At 39.6% G+C, this 20,390-nt stretch overlaps 1 protein-coding gene across 3 annotated transcripts in view; it reads right to left on the bottom strand.

The window, feature by feature from the left end:
• DENND5A (DENN domain containing 5A) overlaps nucleotides 1-20,390 on the bottom strand; it is a 223,097-nt gene that overhangs the window by 162,964 nt on the left and 39,743 nt on the right. For all 3 annotated transcript variants that reach the window (XM_053720600.1, XM_053720599.1, XM_053720601.1), the window contains 2 exons: nucleotides 16,944-17,053; nucleotides 7,455-8,115 (listed from right to left, as the gene is read on the bottom strand). In XM_053720600.1, the coding sequence (XP_053576575.1) occupies nucleotides 7,455-8,115; nucleotides 16,944-17,053 (771 nt within the window). The remainder of the gene's footprint in view (nucleotides 1-7,454; nucleotides 8,116-16,943; nucleotides 17,054-20,390) is intronic.

The raw sequence follows: 20,390 nt of genomic DNA, 5'->3' as shown, positions 1-20,390 counted from the left end.
AACTTTCCAATTTACTTCCATTAAAGGGATATAATACTCATATGCTAAATGACTTGAAACTGATGCAGTATAACTGTAAAAAGCGGACAGGAAAATATCACCTGAGAATCTCTATGTAAAAAAGGAAGATATTTTACCTCACAACTTCCTCAGCTCACCAGAGTAAGTTCTTTGTAAAAAGTTTTACTCAGCTGCTGCTCAGCTGTAGGTAAAAAAATAAATAAAAAATGAAGAAATTAACTGCAGCCAATCAGCATCAACAGTGCTGAGGTCATGAACTCTTTTACTGTGATCTCATGAGATTTCATAGTAAACTTACTTAAACTAAATAGGGAAATAACATGAGAGTGTACAAGGCTCACTCCCTTAGCTGTCCCGGGACAGACATACTGATTTGCTGCTTAGAAGTCCTTAACAATGGGATGTGGCTACGGAGGAACTTTTGAGGTAAAATATCTTTCTTTTTTACATAGAGATGTTCAGGTGATATTTTCTAGTCATCTTTTTACAGCTATGCTGCATCACTTTCAAGTGTTTCAACATTTGGGTATCATGGCGCTTTAACAAAATGAGCACAGTCTTTTTATATTAACACTTTTTGAGTCACAAGCTCCTACTGAGCATGTGCAAGAATTCACAGAATTTACGTATATGCATTTGTGATTGGCTGATGCCTGTCACATGATGCAGTGGGAGTGGAAATAGACATAACTGAAATTTGTCAGAAACAAATCTACTACTCGTATAAAGTTCAGACTAAGTGCTATTATATTGTCCTGTTACCCTGTATTTGTTGTGTATGCAAATCTACTGTATTTATTGGTCCTTTAACTCTGACACTTGTGAATTTTCCAATTCTGAGAATTAGACATGAACACTGCAGACATCACAGATTTAGCCCTTCCAGACATCTGTCCCTTATTGGCCTCTGCACAGGTTATCAGATAAGAAATTGAAATAATGTGTTAACAAAAATGATAGTGGCAAGCATTGTCAACACCTATAGCAAGTCTGGATAGACTCCCCCAATTACTGCAAGTGGTCAGTGGAGTTAGGCCATTGAAAAACCAATAGCAGAAAACAAGATGTTAACCTGTACTGAAAATGTTCACACTCTGCTGAGATGCGACTCTATTGCAAGACAACAGAAAAGCCTTGTAATTACAAGGTGTTGAAATGTCCTTTAACAAACCCAAAGCTTAAAACAGCAGCAGAAGTTTTAGAATTATATAAACCCTATAACAGGACTCCATTATCCTTGGTGCCTGAGTACCCATGGTGCCTTATACATTGGGCCGACGACTACATTTCAGGGTCTTTTAACGCCTATCATTGCCCCCTGTCACTTCTCTACCACCAAACTGACCGCAGCCTGTCGCACCATATAGACCATGCACAGCCAGTTTGTGATGTTCCTGCATTTCCAGGCTGGAGAGATCCTAGTTCACCACCACCACTTTCCCAAGGACATAGTCCCTACACTTTTTGCAGTATCTCTGAGGTTCTACTGCTGCTTTAGCCGTGGGTCTGACATCCAGCCATCTCCTCTCTGTAGAGAAGCCAGCCTGAGTAAGCAGGCACATAAATAAGATGGGGCAAATGTGTTTCACTGAGCACATCACTATATTAAGATGGCACCATCTACAGTCAGACTGATGGTTAAAGTCCTGATAGCAACTGAATGTCAAACAAATGGGTGAACTTCACATCCCAGAGTTGTGGAACTTGGCTTGGCACACAGTAGTGCTGTGAACTAGGTTAGGACTATTGCATGAGCCAAGCTGGGTATGCACAGTATATGCCTTAGTGGTGTGGAAGTTTAGACACTGTAAACTAGCAGTGTTCAGGTGTTGCCTGTTTAAAGACTAAGTTTCACAAATCTTCTGCCTGAACCTTGAACATTAATTGGGAATACACAGAGCAGTTCTTAAAGTATATTTCATTATATGTGCCAGTTTAGATACAGAGATTTCAACTAACTAATAAGTTTTGTTTGTTAAGCAAAATAATTTAAAATATGGAACTTTTGTTAGGTTTTTTTAGTTTTGCCCACTGATGCCAATGAAATAGTTTTTTTATACCCAATAACGTATTATCTTGATTTTTAAAATAAAAAAATAAATAAAATCGCAAAATATAAAAAGTATAAGTACAGAGTTCACTTTAAGATATTGAGTAAAGTGGGTAATGTACAATTTGGGGAAATGAATTCTTCTTGCTTGATTATATCTCACATGCAAGAGAAGTGCAAAGACAGCAATAGCGAAGCACTGTTAGACAATGATATAGAATTTAGTTATTTGTATTGTCTGTCTTTATTAGTCTTACTGTGCTTAAGGATTGTACTACAAAGTCAAAATTAAAGAACTTCAATTATCTAATTTGCATAATTCTATTGGTATCCTTCATTAAAAAGCATACCTAGGTAGGCATGGGAACAACAGTGCGCTACTGGGATCTAGCTGGTGATTGGTGGTTGCACATATATATATATCTATTATTGGCTCACCCAATATGTTCAGCTAGCTGCCAGTAGTGAATTGCTGCTCCTTTAACAAATGAAATTAGGAGAATGAAGCACATTTGATTATAGAAGTAAATTGTAAAGTTGTCTAAAATAATATGCTCTTTCAGAATCATGAAAGAAACATGTTGGGTTTCATGTCCCTTTAATGAGGGGGGAGTGTTGGCTCCTTTCAGTGAATGTAAACTGTACATAGCAATGTTAAAGTATAGGACTTTCTTACAGATGTTTTGATAACTTACTGAAGAAGACCAAACGGATACAGTTAATTAGAACAGCCACCATCCTATATTATAAAAGGCCAAGTGTGTTTGTCTGAAGCCGTCATGCGCAGTAGAGACTGCGCGCGGACAAACACACCTGGCCTTCAGCTGCAGAGTAGTGCGCACTGCGGGAGCTGCCTGGTGGGGGCGTGACCGGCGTCGGGCGTGCCGTGATGGGGCGTGGCCGGCGGACGTGACGGGCGTGACAAGGGGGCCTGGCCTCGTGGGAACGCGCGGGAGGGGCGTGGCCGGCGGGAGAGACCCAGAGGAAGGAAGGAAAGAATTTAGAAAGAAAGCGAGCAGAAGAGGGGGGGGGGGGGAGAGCAAAAGAGGGAGAGAGAGCGCAAGAGAGTGGGAGAGAAAGAGGGGGAGAGAGAGGGGGGAGAGAGAGAGCTCAAAAGAGAGAGCTTAAAAGAGAGGTGGGAGAGAGAGCGCAAAAGAGGGAGAGAGAGAGAGAGAGAGAGAGAGAGAGAGAGAGAGCGCGCAAAAGAGGGAGAGAGAGAGAGAGAGAGAGAGAGAGAGAGAGAGAGAGAGAGAGAGAGAGAGAGAGAGAGAGAGAGAGAGAGAGAGAGAGAGAGAGAGAGCGCAAAAGAGGGAGAGAGAGAGAGAGAGAGAGAGAGAGAGAGCGCAAAAGAGGGAGAGAGAGAGAGAAAGAGCGCAAAAGAGAGAGAGAGAGCGCAAAAGAGAGGGGGAAAGAGAGAGAGAGAGAGAGAGAGAGAGAGAGAGAGAGAGAGAGAGAGAGAGAGAGAGAGAGAGAGAGAGAGAGAGAGAGAGCGCAAAAGAGAGGGGGAAAGAGAGCGCAAAAGAGAGGGGGAAAGAGAGCGCAAAAGAGAGGGGGAAAGAGCGCAAAAGAGAGGGGGAAAGAGAGCGCAAAAGAGAGGGGGAAAGAGAGCGCAAAAGAGAGGGGGGAGAGAGCGCAAAAGACAGGGGGGAGAGAGCGCAAAAGAGGGGGGAGAGAGCGCAAAAGAGAGGGGGGAGAGAGCGCAAAAGAGAGGGGGGAGAGAGCGCAAAAGAGAGGGGGGAGAGAGCGCAAAAGAGAGGGGGGAGAGAGCGCAAAAGAGAGGGGGAGAGAGCGCAAAAGAGAGGGGGAGAGAGCGCAAAAGAGAGGGGGAGAGAGCGCAAAAGAGAGGGGGAGAGAGCGCAAAAGAGAGGGGGAGAGAGCGCAAAAGAGAGGGGGAGAGAGCGCACAAAAGAGGGCGAGAGAGCGCACAAAAGAGGGCGAGAGAGAGCTCAAAAGAGGGCGAGAGAGAGCTCAAAAGAGAGGGGGGAGAGAGCGCGCAAAAGAGAGGGGGGAGAGTTTAAAAGAGCGCAAAAGAGGGGGGAAAGAGCGCAAAAGAGGGGGGAAAGAGCGCAAGAGAGAGGGGAGAGAGCGCAAAAAAGAGGGGGAGAGAGCGCAAGGGGGAAACAGCACAAAAAAAAGAGGGGGAAAGAGCGCAAAAGAGTGGGGGGAGAGAGAGAGTTTTTGAAAGAGAGGGGGGGAGAGAGTGCACAAAAGAGGGGGAGAGAGCGCAAAAGAGGGGAAGAGAGAGCAAAAGAGAGGGGGGGGAGAGCAAAAGAGAGGGGGGAGAGAGAGCAAAAGAGAGGGGGGAGAGAGAGCAAAAGAGAGGGGGGAGAGAGAGAGCAAAAGAGAGGGGGGAGAGAGAGCAAAAGAGAGGGGGGAGAGAGAGCAAAAGAGAGGGGGGAGAGAGCAAAAGAGGGGGAGAGAGAGCAAAAGAGAGGGGGGGAGAGAGAACGCAAAAGAGGGGGGAGAGAGCAAAAGAGGGGGAGAGAGAGAGCAAAAAAGAGGGGGAGAGAGAGCAAGAGGGGGGAGAGAGCAGATGAGGGGGGGAAGAGAGAGGGAGCAAAAGAGGGGAGAGAGAGCAAAAGAGGTGGGAGAGAGAGCAAAAGAGGTGGGAGAGAGAGAGCAAAAGAGGGGGAGAGAGAGCAAAAAAGGGGGGAGAGAGAGCAAAAAAGGGGGGAGAGAGAGCAAAAAAGGGGGGGAGAGAGAACTCAAAAGAGAGGGGGGAGGGGGGGAGAGAGAGGAGCGCAAAAGAGGGGGGGAGAGAGAGGAGCGCAAAAGAGAGGGGGGAGAGAGAGGAGCGCAAAAGAGAGGGGGGAGAGAGAGGGAGCAAGGGTTGGAACCGCGGTACCTAAAAAATTGGCCCGTGTACACGGGCTTTAGGACTAGTATTACATAAATGACAACCAAATATTTACCTGAAAAGTTCTTGCAGAAGAGATTGGAAGTAATAATGTGTAATAATAAAGTTCACTTACATTGTGAGTAAAGCAATAAAAATGTGTAATAATAAAGTTCACTTACGTTGTGAGTAAAGCAGTAATAATGTGTAATAATATAGTTCACTTACATTGTGAGTAAAGCAGTAATAATAAAGTTCACTTACAGTGGGGCAAAAAAGTATTTAGTCAGCCACCAATTGTGCAAGTTCTCCCACTTAAGAATATGATAGAGGCCTGTAATTTTCATCATAGGTATACCTCAACTATGAGAGACAAAATGTGGAAACAAATCCAGACAATCACATTGTCCGATTTGGAAAGAATTTATTTGCATATTATGGTGGAAAATAAGTATTTGGTCACCTACAAACAAGCAAGATTTCTGGCTCTCACAGACCTGTATCTTCTTCTTTAAGAGGCTCCTCTGTCCTCCACTCATTACCTGTATTAATGGCACCTGTTTGAACTTGTTATCAATATAAAAGACACCTGTCCACAACCTCAAACAGTCACACTCCAAACTCCACTATGGTGAAGACCAAAGAGCTGTCGAAGGAAACCAGAAACAAAACTGTAGACCTGCACCAGGCTGGGAAGACTGGATCTGAAATAGGCAAACAGCTTGGTGTGAAGAAATCAACTGTGGGAGCAATAATAAGAAAATGGAAGACATACAAGACCACTGATAATCTCCCTCGATCTGGGGCTACACGCAAGATCTCACCCCGTGGGGTCAAAATGATCACAAGAACGGTGAGCAAACATCCCAGAACCACACGGGGGGACCTAGTGAATGAGCTGCAGAGAGCTGGGATCAACGTAACAAAGGCTACCATCAGTAACATACTACGCCGCCAGGGACTCAGATCCTGCAGTGCCAGACATGTCCCCCCTGCTTAAGCCAGTACATGTCCGGGCCCGTCTGAAGTATGCTATAGAGCATTTGGATGATCCATAAGCGGATCGGGAGAATGTCATATAGTGTTGTCGTGAATGTCGTGTTTGGAGGAGAGAGAATGCCGAGTTGCAACCAAAGAACACCATACCTACTATGAAGCATGGGGGTGGCAACATCATGCTTTGGGGCTGTTTCTCTGTAAAGGCAACAAGACGACTAATCTGTGTACATGAAAGAATAATTGGAGCCATGTATTTTGAGATTTTGAGTGCAAACCTCCTTCCATCAGCAAGGGCATTGAAGATTCAACGTGGCTGGGTCTTTAAGCATGACAATGATCCCAAACACACCACCCGGGCAACGAAGGAGTGGCTTTGTAAGAAGCATTTCAAGGTCCTGGAGTGGCCTAGCCAGTCTCCAGATCTCAACCCCATAGAAAACCTTTGGAGGGAGTTGAAAGTCCGTGTTGCCCAGCAACAGCCCCAAAAGATCACTGCTCTAGAGGAGATCTGCATGCAGGAATGGACCAACATACCAGCAACAGTGTGTGACAACCTTGTGAAGACTTACAGAAAACGTTTGACCTCTGTCATTGCCAACAAAGGATATATAACAAAGTATTGAGATGAACTTTTGATACTGACCAAATACTTATTTTCCACCATAATTTGCAAATAAATTATTTCCAGATCAGACAATGTGATTGTCTGGATTTGTTTCCACATTTTGTCTCTCATAGTTGAGGTATACGTGTGATGAAAATTACAGGCCTCTATCATATTCTGTGGGAGAACTTGCACAATTGGTGGCTGACTAAATACTTTTTTGCCCCACTGTAAATTGTGAGTAAAGCAGTAATAAAGTGTAATAATATAGTTCACTTACGCTGTGAGTAAAGCAGTAATAATGTGTAACAATAAAGTTCACTTACGCTGTGAGTAAAGCAGTAATAATGTGTAATAAAGTTAACTTATTTTGTGAGTAAATCAGTAATAATTTGTAATAATAAAGTTCACTTAAGTTGTGAGTAAAGCAGTAATAATGTGTAATAATATAGTTCACTTATGTTGTGAGTAAAGCAGTAATAATGTGTAATAATATAGTTCACTTAAGTTGTGAGTAAAGCAGCAATAATGTGTAATAATAAAGTTCACTTAAATTGTGAGTAAAGCAGTAATAATGTGTAATAATATAGTTCACTTACGTTGTGAGTAAAGCAGTAATAATGTGTAATATAGTTCACTTACATTGTGAGTAAAGCAGTAATAATGTGTAATAATAAAGTTCACTTGCGTTGTAAGTAAAGCAGTAATAATGTGTAATAATATAGTTCACTTACATTGCGAGTAAAGCAGTAATAATAAAGTTTACTTACATTGCGAGCAAAGAAGTAATAATGTGTAATTATATAGTTCACTTATGTTGTGAGTAAAGCAGTAATAATGTGTAATAATATAGTTCACTTACATTGTGAGTAAAGCAGTAATAATAAAGTTCACTTACGTTGTGAGTAAAGCAGTAATAATGTGTAATAATATAGTTCACTTACGTTGTGAGTAAAGCAGTATCTGAAATTCCAGAAGAGCACAAGTAAACAGCTGAACAACGTTTTCCACACCCAGCAACTCAAAAACTTCCTGGACTGGAAAGTCAAACAACGGCAACTCATTGGTGCTTGGTCTTTGACATATAATCGGTCCATAGACACCAGAAAACTTCAAGGATCTCCCGGCTGGTGGAAGAGGAACTTCATAAAGGATGTTATAAATATAACTTTCTAACGGTAATGGCGGAGGTTGGGGAGATGTCACAGCTCGATGAAGCTGTTCGAGAACTTTTTTACACGCAGTCATGAAAGACATAGGAGCAATGAGGCAGATGCACTTGGAGACATATAATGTATCACGTGAAATGTCATAAGAGTTAAACCTTTGTAACTTTGTTACCGAGATATCATTACAGTCCTCAGTTACGTCATTGCATTCTGTGCCATTGGTTGCTGAAGTATGAATGATATCATACTCTGCGTTGTGCATGTGATATAACGTTTGCATGGCACTACAAATCTGTTTGCTGGTGACCTCCTCAAAGAAGGTGAGAGAAAACCCAAATGTCCTAGATCCATCTTCCCTTGTAATAATGAAAGAATGGAATTGTGGTTCTCGGCAGTCTGCTTGCGTCTTGAAGGACAGTCCTTTAGGCATACATAGCTGTGAACATAACAAAAACATAGTTAAATAAATACTCCCAGAATCTTTCAGTGTATATTAAAAGGGACGTTAAAAATATAATACTTTTTATAAGCTTTTTATTTAAGTTATTCCCCCATCTCCCTCTAGCCATGGTTGCCGTAATGTTGAAATCTGGTTTTCAATGCAATCCAGTGCCGACATGTTTGCACATGTGAAGCAACTCTTTTTTATATACTTGCAGTGAAACCTAAGTTCCAATATGGAGGCATCCATATTTAGAGGGAGGTGTTCCTTTAAAACAAATAGGTAGAAGGCCTATGGCCATATTAGTTAGAAAAACATCTCAGAAGTTTGAGGGTTCTGTTCACACCTTCATATATACCCTCTCCTTCCTGCTTGAGTCAGATTACATATAGCATGTACCTATAAGAAGCAAATGAGGAGAAAATCGTTTAACTAATAAACATCAATGAGAGTCATAAACACAACATAAAAGCTTGTTTGAAGCACACCATGAGACCTTCTTATGGTTCTATTTGAGTGTGAATTAACCAATTTAAGTATAAATCTGTTTCACTCCACTACTGTAAAACCATATAAAATAGGTGGGTTAGTAACAATGCAGGACCATATCAAGGCTGTGTGGGAAATCTGCCCCGGAGAAAAGGAAGCACAGTCCAGAAGACCTTTCTATCAAATGCTTCTTGATGTAACGTAATGAATTTGGTGGGAATACGTAAAGAAGCTGCTTTGAATAAATAACACAAGAGCGCTGACGTAATAAAGTCTGAGAAAAAATGCCTTGTTTGTTATTGAGTTTCAGGCAGCACAAAGGAAACTAAGAATATCCTGAGAGAAAGCCACTGTTGGCAGAAAAGATGGCAGTCTAAACACTGCATAACCCTGATGGAAAATATTGATAGGTATAAACACAAAAGTACTGCACCACACTGACGAGGCTCAAGGGAGGCCAAAACGTACGTCTGGGGTTTGTTGTTTTATCTTGTTCAGAGAAGAATTGCCTTTTTTTTCAGTGCTGGACTGTCATTGGGCAGGGTCAGACAGATATGCTACAGGATATTTTTTCTCTGTGAAAGGCATAATGTGCTAAAAGAGACTGCACCCTGAGTGGCACTGGCCTTGTGGACAAGCACGGAAGTTTTTCTAGCTTTTGTTCTGTCTCAGTTTAGTGCGTCTTTCTATTTTCTGGTTTGAACACAAAAGTAAACATGTTCAGAAACCGAGCAGTGAGCATGCTCATAAAAGTATGATTTTTATGGTAACAAAATGGAAATAACTTTAAAGACACTGAGTGAAAGTTCAAATCTACCTATATACAGGCTTGATATACTCTTACACCATCAGGATGAAAAGTAGCCCTATACTGAAAACTAACTGAACTTTTACCTCTTGAGAAAGACCGCACGTTGGCGGTTGAAACGCGTTGAGGCTTTTTGGACTGCATGAGGATCCGTACTTTGCTCCAGTGACGACATCGGCTTTTACACTGATGATTTCTAACACATCGTTCTTTCATCTGAAGTCACTTTAACGGACACTAACCTAAAACGGACACTTTTGATTCCGGAATTTTCATTTGCAAAGATTTATGCTTTAACTGCCTTGGATATCATATGTTGTGTTAACAAACCGCCTGAATAAATTACAACTTTGTAAGTACAATTCAGAGAGTGGGGTGCGTTTGTTGTATCTACCTACACTTGAGTCTGTTTGCGCTTATTTGTTTCAGAGATTTGGGGTTAAATAAAATTTGTACCCCAAATTTGAAGTCAAGCTCTGATGATCAGCGTGCGTTACCACCTACACCAGTCCTGAGAACTTTCCTACACGCTGAGAATGTTACAGCAATGCAGGAACAGGAAAGGATTATAACAAATTAACAACATGAACAACATGAACAAGGGAGTAGAAACCTAAAATCCAGGATTCTAAAAGTCTAGGCAAACATAGCACAACTGTATGTGAAAATAGAGAAATAAAGAAAATTCAGCAGATTCTTAAAGTACAAAATAGTTTAATAAAATTGCATAACATACATCCACAATACCAAACATACAAATCACATCCATACAGAAGATTGCCCGGTTGCATAGTTTGTAACAGGTAGGCCGTGAGGGAGACTGGTGCACCAGTATGCAATGGTAAATAAATGTTCGTAACAATAATGCATATATCAAATGCATATATTTGTAATCCAAAGATGTAGTGCGTGTCCCCAAAAGAATACAAGCCAGGTGAATGTGGTCAATACACCCGGAAGAAGCTCCATGCTGCTTGAAAGAAAGGAGTGAAACGAGCTCTAAGACTCGTCGGTTTGCAGCACTTTTCCAGAGGATCCCTGGTCTGCTTGTGGTCTACCCCTTATCTACCCCAGAAGACTTCACGTTATGGGAGCAAACGCTGAGGGAAGAGCAACCGCGTGAAAAAGACAGGTATCGAATTGAACCGTTAATCATAACACCTCTCTCCATTATCTTTTGGTGTACCTGTGAAAAAGACGCGGCGGAGCCCAGCTCTCCCTGTTTTCAAACGCTCTAACGAACTTACACTTTACCTAATACATAGGGGTATTGACCACATTCACCTGGCTTGTATTCTTTTGGGGACACGCACTACATCTTTGGATTACAAATATATGCATTTGATATATGCATTATTGTTACGAACATTTATTTACCATTGCATACTGGTGCACCAGTCTCCCTCACGGCCTACCTGTTACAACCTATGCAACCGGGCAATCTTCTGTATGGATGTGATTTGTATGTTTGGTATTGTGGATGTATGTTATGCAATTTTATTAAACTATTTTGTACTTTAAGAATCTGCTGAATTTTCTTTATTTCTCTATTTTCACATACAGTTGTGCTATGTTTGCCTAGACTTTTAGAATCCTGGATTTTAGGTTTCTACTCCCTTGTTCATGTTGTTAATTAATTACTTATCTAGGATGCACCTGTATAGTTTTGAATCTCGTATGATTAATTAGAGTGCAACTTACCTTACTTGTGCTGTTTTTTAAAGGATTATAACACATAAAAGGTGCGCTGAAACAGTAAACCCCTAGCGCACATGTGATACCAGTTAGGCTAAAGCACAAAACCCAAAGGTAACGAGCAAAAATTTAACTCAGGTGAAGTGCACTACTGTGCATAGCTCAGAAGGAACCTCTGATTGCGCTAAGCCGACCGCATTAAATTTAAAGCAACAGTAACTTAAAAGAAAAGTTTTATAGAAGTTCTATAATTAAACTGCTAGTATAAAGGTGTAAGAGATACTGTGTATGTGTGTGTGTATATATATATATATATATATATATATATATATATATATATATATATATATATATATATATATATATATATATATATTCATACTAATAACCGATGGGCTATGAATGTGCAGGTACTTAGCTTTCAGCACCTCTGTCCGAGTTTACCTCAGCTGCAGAAACTTGCTTCAAGTAGACAAGCCCACCCTAAGCAATGCGAGCACAACGTCAAGACCTTTCACTGCCTGGCTGATAACTCCTTGCCTGCCCCTCTGAATGACAGGTAACTGCAAGGAGGATTCGGGCCTCAGATCGGTTAGAGGATCCCCTTTCAAACAATGAGTAAATGCTGCAATTCACTTTCACCCGACTCCTCATCAAGGCAAAATAAAATGAGTGAGGATCAAGGGAAGGGATTTAAAGCTCTAGTGTTCTGGAGTGTCTTTTGTCTCATCCTAATGGTCAGGAAGGGAATATTCCCACATTTGATAACTTGTGGACTCTCACCATCTGATAAAGAAAAAAATACAAAAGCACCTTGTCCTAGTAGCACAAGGTTGCTATCAATCTGTTCAATACCTAGCACTATATAGAAGAATTTATTTATTATAAGAAAATAATGCAAAATACCAGATTAGATATTCTGACAATAATAAAGGTATTTAGGCTTAAAATAAAACAGACTATATTAAAAGACACTTCGTAATATTCCCCATTGGCATTTTGTGCAAATTAAAAAGAAGGTTATGAGAACTCTAGGATGTTGTCCAAGCTAGATTGGATGTGGTTCTTGTAGTAGCTTTGGCAATGTCGGCACAAATGTTTTTTAATCACATTGTAGAACAAATTTGCAGATCAGGCGCACACACATGCCAAGATGCCTAGGGGTCGAATTATCAAGCTCCTAATGGAGCTTGATGCCCCTGATTCCACATGAGCCTTAAGGCTCGCCGGAATCAACAGTCATAAAGCAGCAGTCTAAAGATCGCTGCTCCATAAATTTTCCGCCTGCTCTGAGGCCACGGACATCAATCCGCCCGATCCTATACAATAGGGCTGATTGACAACCCCTGCTGCGAATCTGCAGGCGGCGGCATTGCACAAGCAGTTCACAATAACTGCTTGTGCAATGATAAATGCCGACAGCGTATGCGGTCTGCATTTATCGATGTGTAGCGGACATGATACACTACATCGCATCATGTCCGCTCGCACTTTGGTAAATTGGCCCCCATATCTCTGCATGAAGAGGCGCAGCTCAGAGGGTTTAGCTGCAATACATTCACCAGATATGTACGAGATGGAGAAGTGCTGTTTTGCCCCTATTAACAAACACCCAAAAAACAAAGTTTAATATATATATATATATATATATATATATATATATATATATATATATACATATACATACACACATACATACATATACACACACACATATATGTTGTTTAAGTTTGAGGACAGGGGTAAAACCCTGAAACGTCACTCTGTTGGAATAAAGTTTTTTGCCACTTCAAACCCTTCGAGTGCCTGCTTATGTTGGAGGGTTAATGCATACAGGTCATAGCGGTATATGAAACGTAAGTATATATCAGTGATGGCGAACCTATGGCACACATGCCACAGCTGGCACTCAGAGGCCAGTCTGTTGGCACGCGAGTCATAACTCTGCAAACATTGCATATTGTTTTCAAGGGACTTGTATGGTCTGTAGAGCGTGGCAGGCCCACACCGAAACTACGAAGGCGGAGTATCAAAGTAGTAACTCAGCCCGCCAAATTCCACTACCCTCACCAGGAAGTGTGCGCAAACAGTAAAAGCACTGGTGGAGGGAAAGGGCAAAACAGCAGCAGCAGCTGAGGAAGTAAGATTCTGGGAAGCGACAGACTGACTAATTCAGCCCTTGAGAGGCAGCTGGTGCTTATTTTTAATCTGTTTGTTTAGTTCCTTGTTTGCGAGTGTGTCTCTCTGCTAATGTAATTTAAAGCAGTCCTCTTGTCTTGCTGATGTAGCCTCATTGCACTGTGAAGCAATGTTCCAGGGTGTAAGCTCCTGACAGGTGATGTGTGCTACGCCAGTAGTATCATTTAGGACCGTTTATGACTGTGGTACCCAATGTACACTTCTGAGGGTTGGCTTCTATTTTTAATAGTGTGCTAATATATGTTTTTCTTGTACATTTGTTGTACATTTGTTGGTGTAGCTATTACTGCTCTATCTGAAAAAAAAGTCAGCCATTATCTCATTGCTTATTATGAAAAACTACTGTTTTTAGGATTAAAATTATTTTTTTTACCATTTAACATAGCTGCTCATAGTGTTCTCTCTCTATTTCTCCCTCCCCCAACACATGTTTTCACAGTCAAATAAGCCGGGCAAAGTCCCAGTGCTTAAGGGGTGAAACACTTGTAGCTGGCATATCAGTTACAAGTTCAGCAGGCCTTTCAAGTAAACTTTTGAGGAGGAAGATTCTTAACCTCATTTGGGAGCTATCACAAGCTATGATGAGCTGTTTTTGCTAAGTGCAGATGGGGGTGGCGTGCTGATTTAGCACTTCGGAAGACGCCGACTAGGAGAGAGAGGTGAGACCGGCATTGACCAGCAGGTGAAAGGTGTGACTGGAGAGAAATTTAACCGGCTTGAGTAAACATACCGCTGATCGGAAACGCTGATGAAGGGCGTGATTAATATCCAGTGATCGGCGTGAGTCCTAACCGGTATTCTCCTACACCAGGGATTACGGGGGTATTTTTGAGTGAATACACCACTGATTTCACTAGTGCTGTTATAATTACAAGGGATGCCGTCTTTTACACTATCAAGGCATTTATCCATCTGCTGAAACTATCTAAGTGAAAGGATTCTCTGTAGCACCATTAGGAGCTCATTTGAAATGGTAAAAGGGAATCCAGGAAACTCTCAGCTTTATCCTGTTATGCTCAACAGTTTTCATTGAACTTTTTCTCCCTCTCACAACCCGTTTGTGCAAAGATGGAACTGATCTGTATAAATGTTTTATTTTCCTGTGAAGCAACTGAAAGATTGTCGCTCCTCACTTAACTAAGAGCATTCTATTCTCATTAATATTTAGCTTTTTCATTTTGATTTTTCATTATGAGAGCTCTATTTAGTTCCATATGTGCACTATGGATTATTGGTTCGCTTTATATTAAGCCTATGTGACTAACTAATAAATAGAAATTTTGTTCACATATTTTGATTATCAATATATGGTTTAAATTATTTCTGTTCAATTTGTATTTTTCCTGGGTGGATGTCTGCTTTTCTGTCAAACCTAGATATATTATTTATTTTGAATTAGTAAGTGCTGTATAGGATAGTCTTTTTCTCTTCCTATTTGTATATTCATAAACACTATCCCCATGCACCAATTCCCAAATTCCCAGGACATAATTTAAACTCAGGGCATTGAACTAATCTAGGAAGTATTAACACTTGTGAGTGCTGATAACAGTTACAGAAATATATATATATATATATATATATATATATATATATATATATATATATATATATATATATATATATATATATATATATATATATATATATATATATATATATATATATATATATATATATATATATATATATATATATATATATATATATAATTTTTGGTTTAACCATGAAAATAGCTTTACCAATGCAGCAACCAGAAATCTATATCCTACTGATGAGTTCCAAAAAGAACGAAACAGGCTGTCTAGTGAGCGATTTCTGGTTTGCTGCAATAATCCTGTTAAAAGGATCGCTGTGTTAAAACAGTATTTTGAAGCAAAAAAACTGTGAATTTGCATATCTAATTTGCATATCTTACCCAGAATTATTTTGTGCATTGGTAACATTGTATATTAATTATTTCTGGGAAAAAGCAAGCGGGGAATCTTGCCTAGACGTGCTAATTTCCTATGCAAATATTTACATTGATATATATATATATATATATATATATATATATATATATATATATATATATATATTTATATATAAATTACTTAGTTTTTTGGGTGTTTGTTAATAGGGGCAAACCAGCACTTCTCCATCTCGTACAATCTGGCGATTTTTATGGCAGCTAAACCCTCTGATTGAGCTGCGCCTCTTCAAGCAGAGATATGGCATCATCTTATATTACAATATATATATAAGTTTAAAAACGTCAACAATTTCCAAATCCTCTGATATTTTTTTTAAAAAAAAATTTCTAATTGTACAGTAAAAGTTTTTAAATTGAAGATACTGACTTTTTCATATATTTTTTAGAAAAAACTGGCATCTTTTTATATTAAAGGAAAGATAAAATATATCATTGGATCCTATAATGATCTAAATGCTATTTTAGCTATTAATTAGCTTTGTGATAATGACTGTAACATATTTTAAGTCTCTGTTGTGCAATCCCGCCCCCTGCTCTCTCTCAACCAATCGTGTGAGAACAGGATCTGTCAATCTCAGCAAACTAGCAATTTCAAGGTGACTTATCTTCACAACCTCAGAGGAACTGCTTCTTAAATTTGTGGTTGCAGAGTCACTCATGCGGAGTCTGCACCTCAAGGTCAAGCTGTAAGAAGGGTTAGATTGGCTTGCTCACTGATTGCCGTCTTATGAGCAATATCATTTGTTAAGCTGAGAGTTATTTCACATGCCTATTGCATCATAAGGCATGATAAGAATAAGCATGATCCTCAGACCATCTCTGTGATAGAGCTGAAAGCAATGCTAGAATACAACAAACACACACAAATATACAAAGAAGTCATACAGTATAAATTATATAGTAAAAATGTCCTGGAAAACCAAAACAACAAAGTAAAAACTGTGAGTTGACATTAGTACAGGTAGCCCTCAGTTTACGCCGGGGTTAGGTTCCAGAAGGAATGGTTGTAAATCGAGACCATTGTAAATAGAAACCCAATTTATAATGTAAGTCAATGGGAAGTGAGGGAGAAAGGTTCCAGGCCCCTCTCAAAATTGTCATAAGTAACACCTAATACATTATTTTTAAAGCTTTGAAATGAAGACTTTAAATGCTAAACAGCATTATAAACCTAATAAAATAATCACACAACACAGAATATATAATTAAACTAAGTTAAATGAACAAAACATTTGCTAAACAGCATTATAAACCTAATAAAATAATCACACAACACAGACTTCACTTGCATTTTTCTGCAAACATTTCTTTCTATGCATTCCAATCTTGACTGATTTATAGACAGGAAGATCTTGTTCCTTTGAAATCTGCTCGATAGCTCAATTCTGGTTAACCTGATTAATTTCAGCTTGCTTGGCTTTGCTGCAACACAATTGGACAGCTCCACCTACTGGCTATTTTAATAAATGCACTACTTCTCAATGCTTTTCAATAGCAGTCACATGACTGGAAAAAAAAGGTTGTTATTCTGAAACGGTGTAAATTGAACCGTTGTAAAACGAGGGCCACCTGTACATTACATACTATAACATACAGATATATTCTAAAAAAAACATCCCCAAAGACGAGATGAATACAATTTGTGAAGACACATACCATACCAACAGCATCCTGGTCAAAGGCGTTCCACTCAACGTTCTCAGGGTATCGAGCCAGAACCTTCGATTTAAATGTGCGCCTGAGAGGAGTCTGTTCAAAATTCTCTCCTTCAACACGGAAAAGAAAATAAGGAAAAGAGAGGACAAAAAAGGCAGTAAAAGTCATTTTCCTACTAGAAACTAAATGTGTATTAATAGAAGAAGCACGTTAATACAGCAGGAAAAACATGCTATTACCTCTGAAAAAGTGCAAAATAAATGACTACCTAATTTTGCTTGTCTATGACCTTTTTTAAATGGATTAATAGTTTGACTGCTAAATTAAAACACAAAAAATACATAAATGACATTGTTGTGTCATAAAATACATCACTTGTCTGCACAGAGCACTAAAGCAGACTTATAATATTCCTGTTCTGATTGCCCAGAAGATATTATTCATTTCAACATTTATCCAGGTGATCACAGAAACAATACATCTGGCTCCTACTGTATTTTGCTAATGGAGGTTTGAGGTTTAGTTTGTTTGTTTTTTCACTTAAAGGGACATTCCAATGCAAAAAAAAGTGTGCTCTAAACTGTCAATATATGTACCTTATGCATTACTGACCATAGCTGACTGTCCATTTAACCCACAAGGAGGACCGAGACGGTCAGTCAATCTTTCTGCTTGGGAGTGCATGCAATAACAAATTAGAGGATGTCTTTTTCAACCAAAAAATAAATATATATACAAAATGTATTTAAAGGGACACTAAACCCAATTTTTTTCTTTCATTATTCAGATAGAGCAGGCAATTTTAAGCAACTTTCTAATTTACTCCTATTATTATTTTTTCTTCATTCTCATGCTATTTTTATTTGAACAAGCAAGAATGTAAGCTTAAGAGCCAGCCCATTTTTATTTCAGCACCTAGGTAGCTCTTGCTGATTGGTTACTAAATGTAGCAAACCAATCAGCAAGCTCTACCAAGGTGCTGAACCAAAAATGGGCTGGCTCTTAACCTTCCATTCATGCTTTTTCAAATAGAGATTGCAAGAGAACGAAGAAAAATAGATAATAGGAATAAATTAGAAAGTTGCTTAAAATTGCATGCTCTATCCGAATAATGAAAAAATAAAATTCGGTTTTGTATCCCTTTAATAGAATACAGATAACAAGTATTATACCCATTTAACACTTTATATTAAATTATTTTTATATTATTAGAATTAAAAAAATAGAATTTTTATGTCCCTTTAAAATATCTATTATTAAATACCTTTCTATTAAATGTAAACTAATAGTTGCTTTGTAGACCATTTGTGTTATTTCTGGTTATCTCAGTAGTTAGCACACAACATTGCTGTAAGTATATTCACAGATAAATTGTGAGCTTTAATAACATGTATATGACTAATGCAATACATTGATTTATTGAAATTGCATTTAAAATGTTAAGGAAATGCTCATTATAAACCCAATGCTAAAACATAAATTAAATGATGCTTAACAAACCCCTGCCCTACATAGTTCAGCAACAAAAGCTAGCTCTTTAAGTGCAGAAAAGCCAAAGCTTGAAACTCGCCTTTTCAGGTGGGTATATAACTCCTCCTCTTCCGTTTGCTGTTTTTTTTAAGGCACAAACAGAACGGGAAAGAACATTGACATTGAGCTTACTATTATCTTGGCTCACCTTTATAACACTAACCAACAAATGTTCTCCAAGCAATAAAATCTAAGAACAAGCAGCAAACTGAAAACAGACAAGTCAATAGACATGCTGAAAATATAAATACAGAAAGAAGAAAGTTTACCCCAAACGTAGCCTCAGCTTAGGCAGTTTGTAAAGTGTAAACAAATGTAAAAACAATGCTTTACACACGTCTGTCCTAAGTAGAAATAACTGCAATAGCTACTCAAGATGTAGAGACTAAAGAATGAGCTTTAAATGACACAAATTCTTTCATCACTTCTTACATGGCGATGATAATTAAAACAATTCATTGTGAATCTATAATCATTGCCTGCACGCTGCCTTGATGAGGTCCCTGTGACATTATTAAGTCTGCCAATTTGCTTCTATTCTACCATCTGTCAATCATAGATTTGAAGACATTTAACTGTTACGGCCCTGCCTGTAATTGAACCTGGGACTCCTGATTCGCAGCCTGTAGCCCTGTCTCTGTGCCACCAGAAGGCTTTAGCTTGTGCTGATGCTTTGGGAGACCTGTTGCCTGCACTGGTTGTGCCCCTTAGCTAGCTAGCCAGTTGCATGCAGTTATCTTGTCAGCACTGCTATAAAAGGCAGCCTCAAACACCACTCCCTGCCCTGACATTGTGGTTCTACCAGTTTGTTAGTGCATCTGACCTTGCCTGGTTTTCTGTTTGGGTTTTTTCTCTGGTTCCTGAATTTGGCTTGCCTCCTGACTACTCTCTTGGATTTCCCATTTGTTTGATGAAAGATCAATCTGCTATTCTGGTATACAGAACTTGGTATTGTCTCCTGACTTCTCTAATGGATTCTCCCTGTATTTGGTGACTTACCAGACTGCTCTCAGGTATTCGAGACTCGGCTTGTCTCCTGGCTATTCTCTCATCACCAGTCTGTCACTGCTACCTGTTATCCTGTGTCTCCATCTTGCCTTTTCTGGTATCCTGCTAAAGCCCTGCAAAGGCTGCCTGCCAAGCACTGGTATCCTGTTTCAGAGCCTAGCCCTGCAGAGGGTGGTTGCCAAGTTCTAGTATCCAGCTACTGAAGCCATGTTCTGCAGACAGTGTTGTTTAAGTTCTTGTATCCAGTTCCTGTACCCTAGCTCTACAGAGGGTATCTGCCAAGTGTCAGTCTCCAGTTCCTGCTTAAAAGTTCTGCATAGGGTATCTACCACATACCAGTATCCAGATATTGCACTCAAACGCTGCAGTGGGTGTCCACCCAGCTTCTGTAACCTGTTCCAGCCTTCAGCCTCAAGTGGGTATTCCTGTTCCTGGCCCTTATAGTAAGCATTACCTTCTATTCCAGTTCTGGAGTGAGGGCTAATGCTCACCTATCCTGCTTCCAATATCCGACCCTTCAGTGTCCTGTACAATAAACTTGCATTGATTTTCTGTTTCTTCAGCCATGCTTAATAGGGGTAATTCCATTAAGAAGCCCATACCACTGGCCCATTTTAGTGCACAAGACAGCCTTAAGTCTGACACCACCTCACATGAGCTACAATCCCCTGAACTCTTTCTGCAGAGCATGACATTAACTATATATCTAGGGTATGCAGCTTCTGCCCATTTGATTGGCTTTAATTGAAGATGAAATGAGAAAAAACAGATGTTTCAAAAGGCACATCATTTGGATATTTCTTTAGATAGCTCTCTTCTTTCTAATCTCAACAGAATATACGATATGGTGAATTCATAAAATGGTTTAAAATGTGAGATTATAAAAACTCAAAAGACTAGAGACAAATC

Source organism: Bombina bombina, chromosome 7 (assembly GCF_027579735.1).
Source record: "Bombina bombina isolate aBomBom1 chromosome 7, aBomBom1.pri, whole genome shotgun sequence".
Classification (NCBI taxonomy): Eukaryota; Metazoa; Chordata; class Amphibia; order Anura; family Bombinatoridae; genus Bombina; species Bombina bombina.
This window is presented reverse-complemented; position numbering and strand designations above follow the sequence as displayed.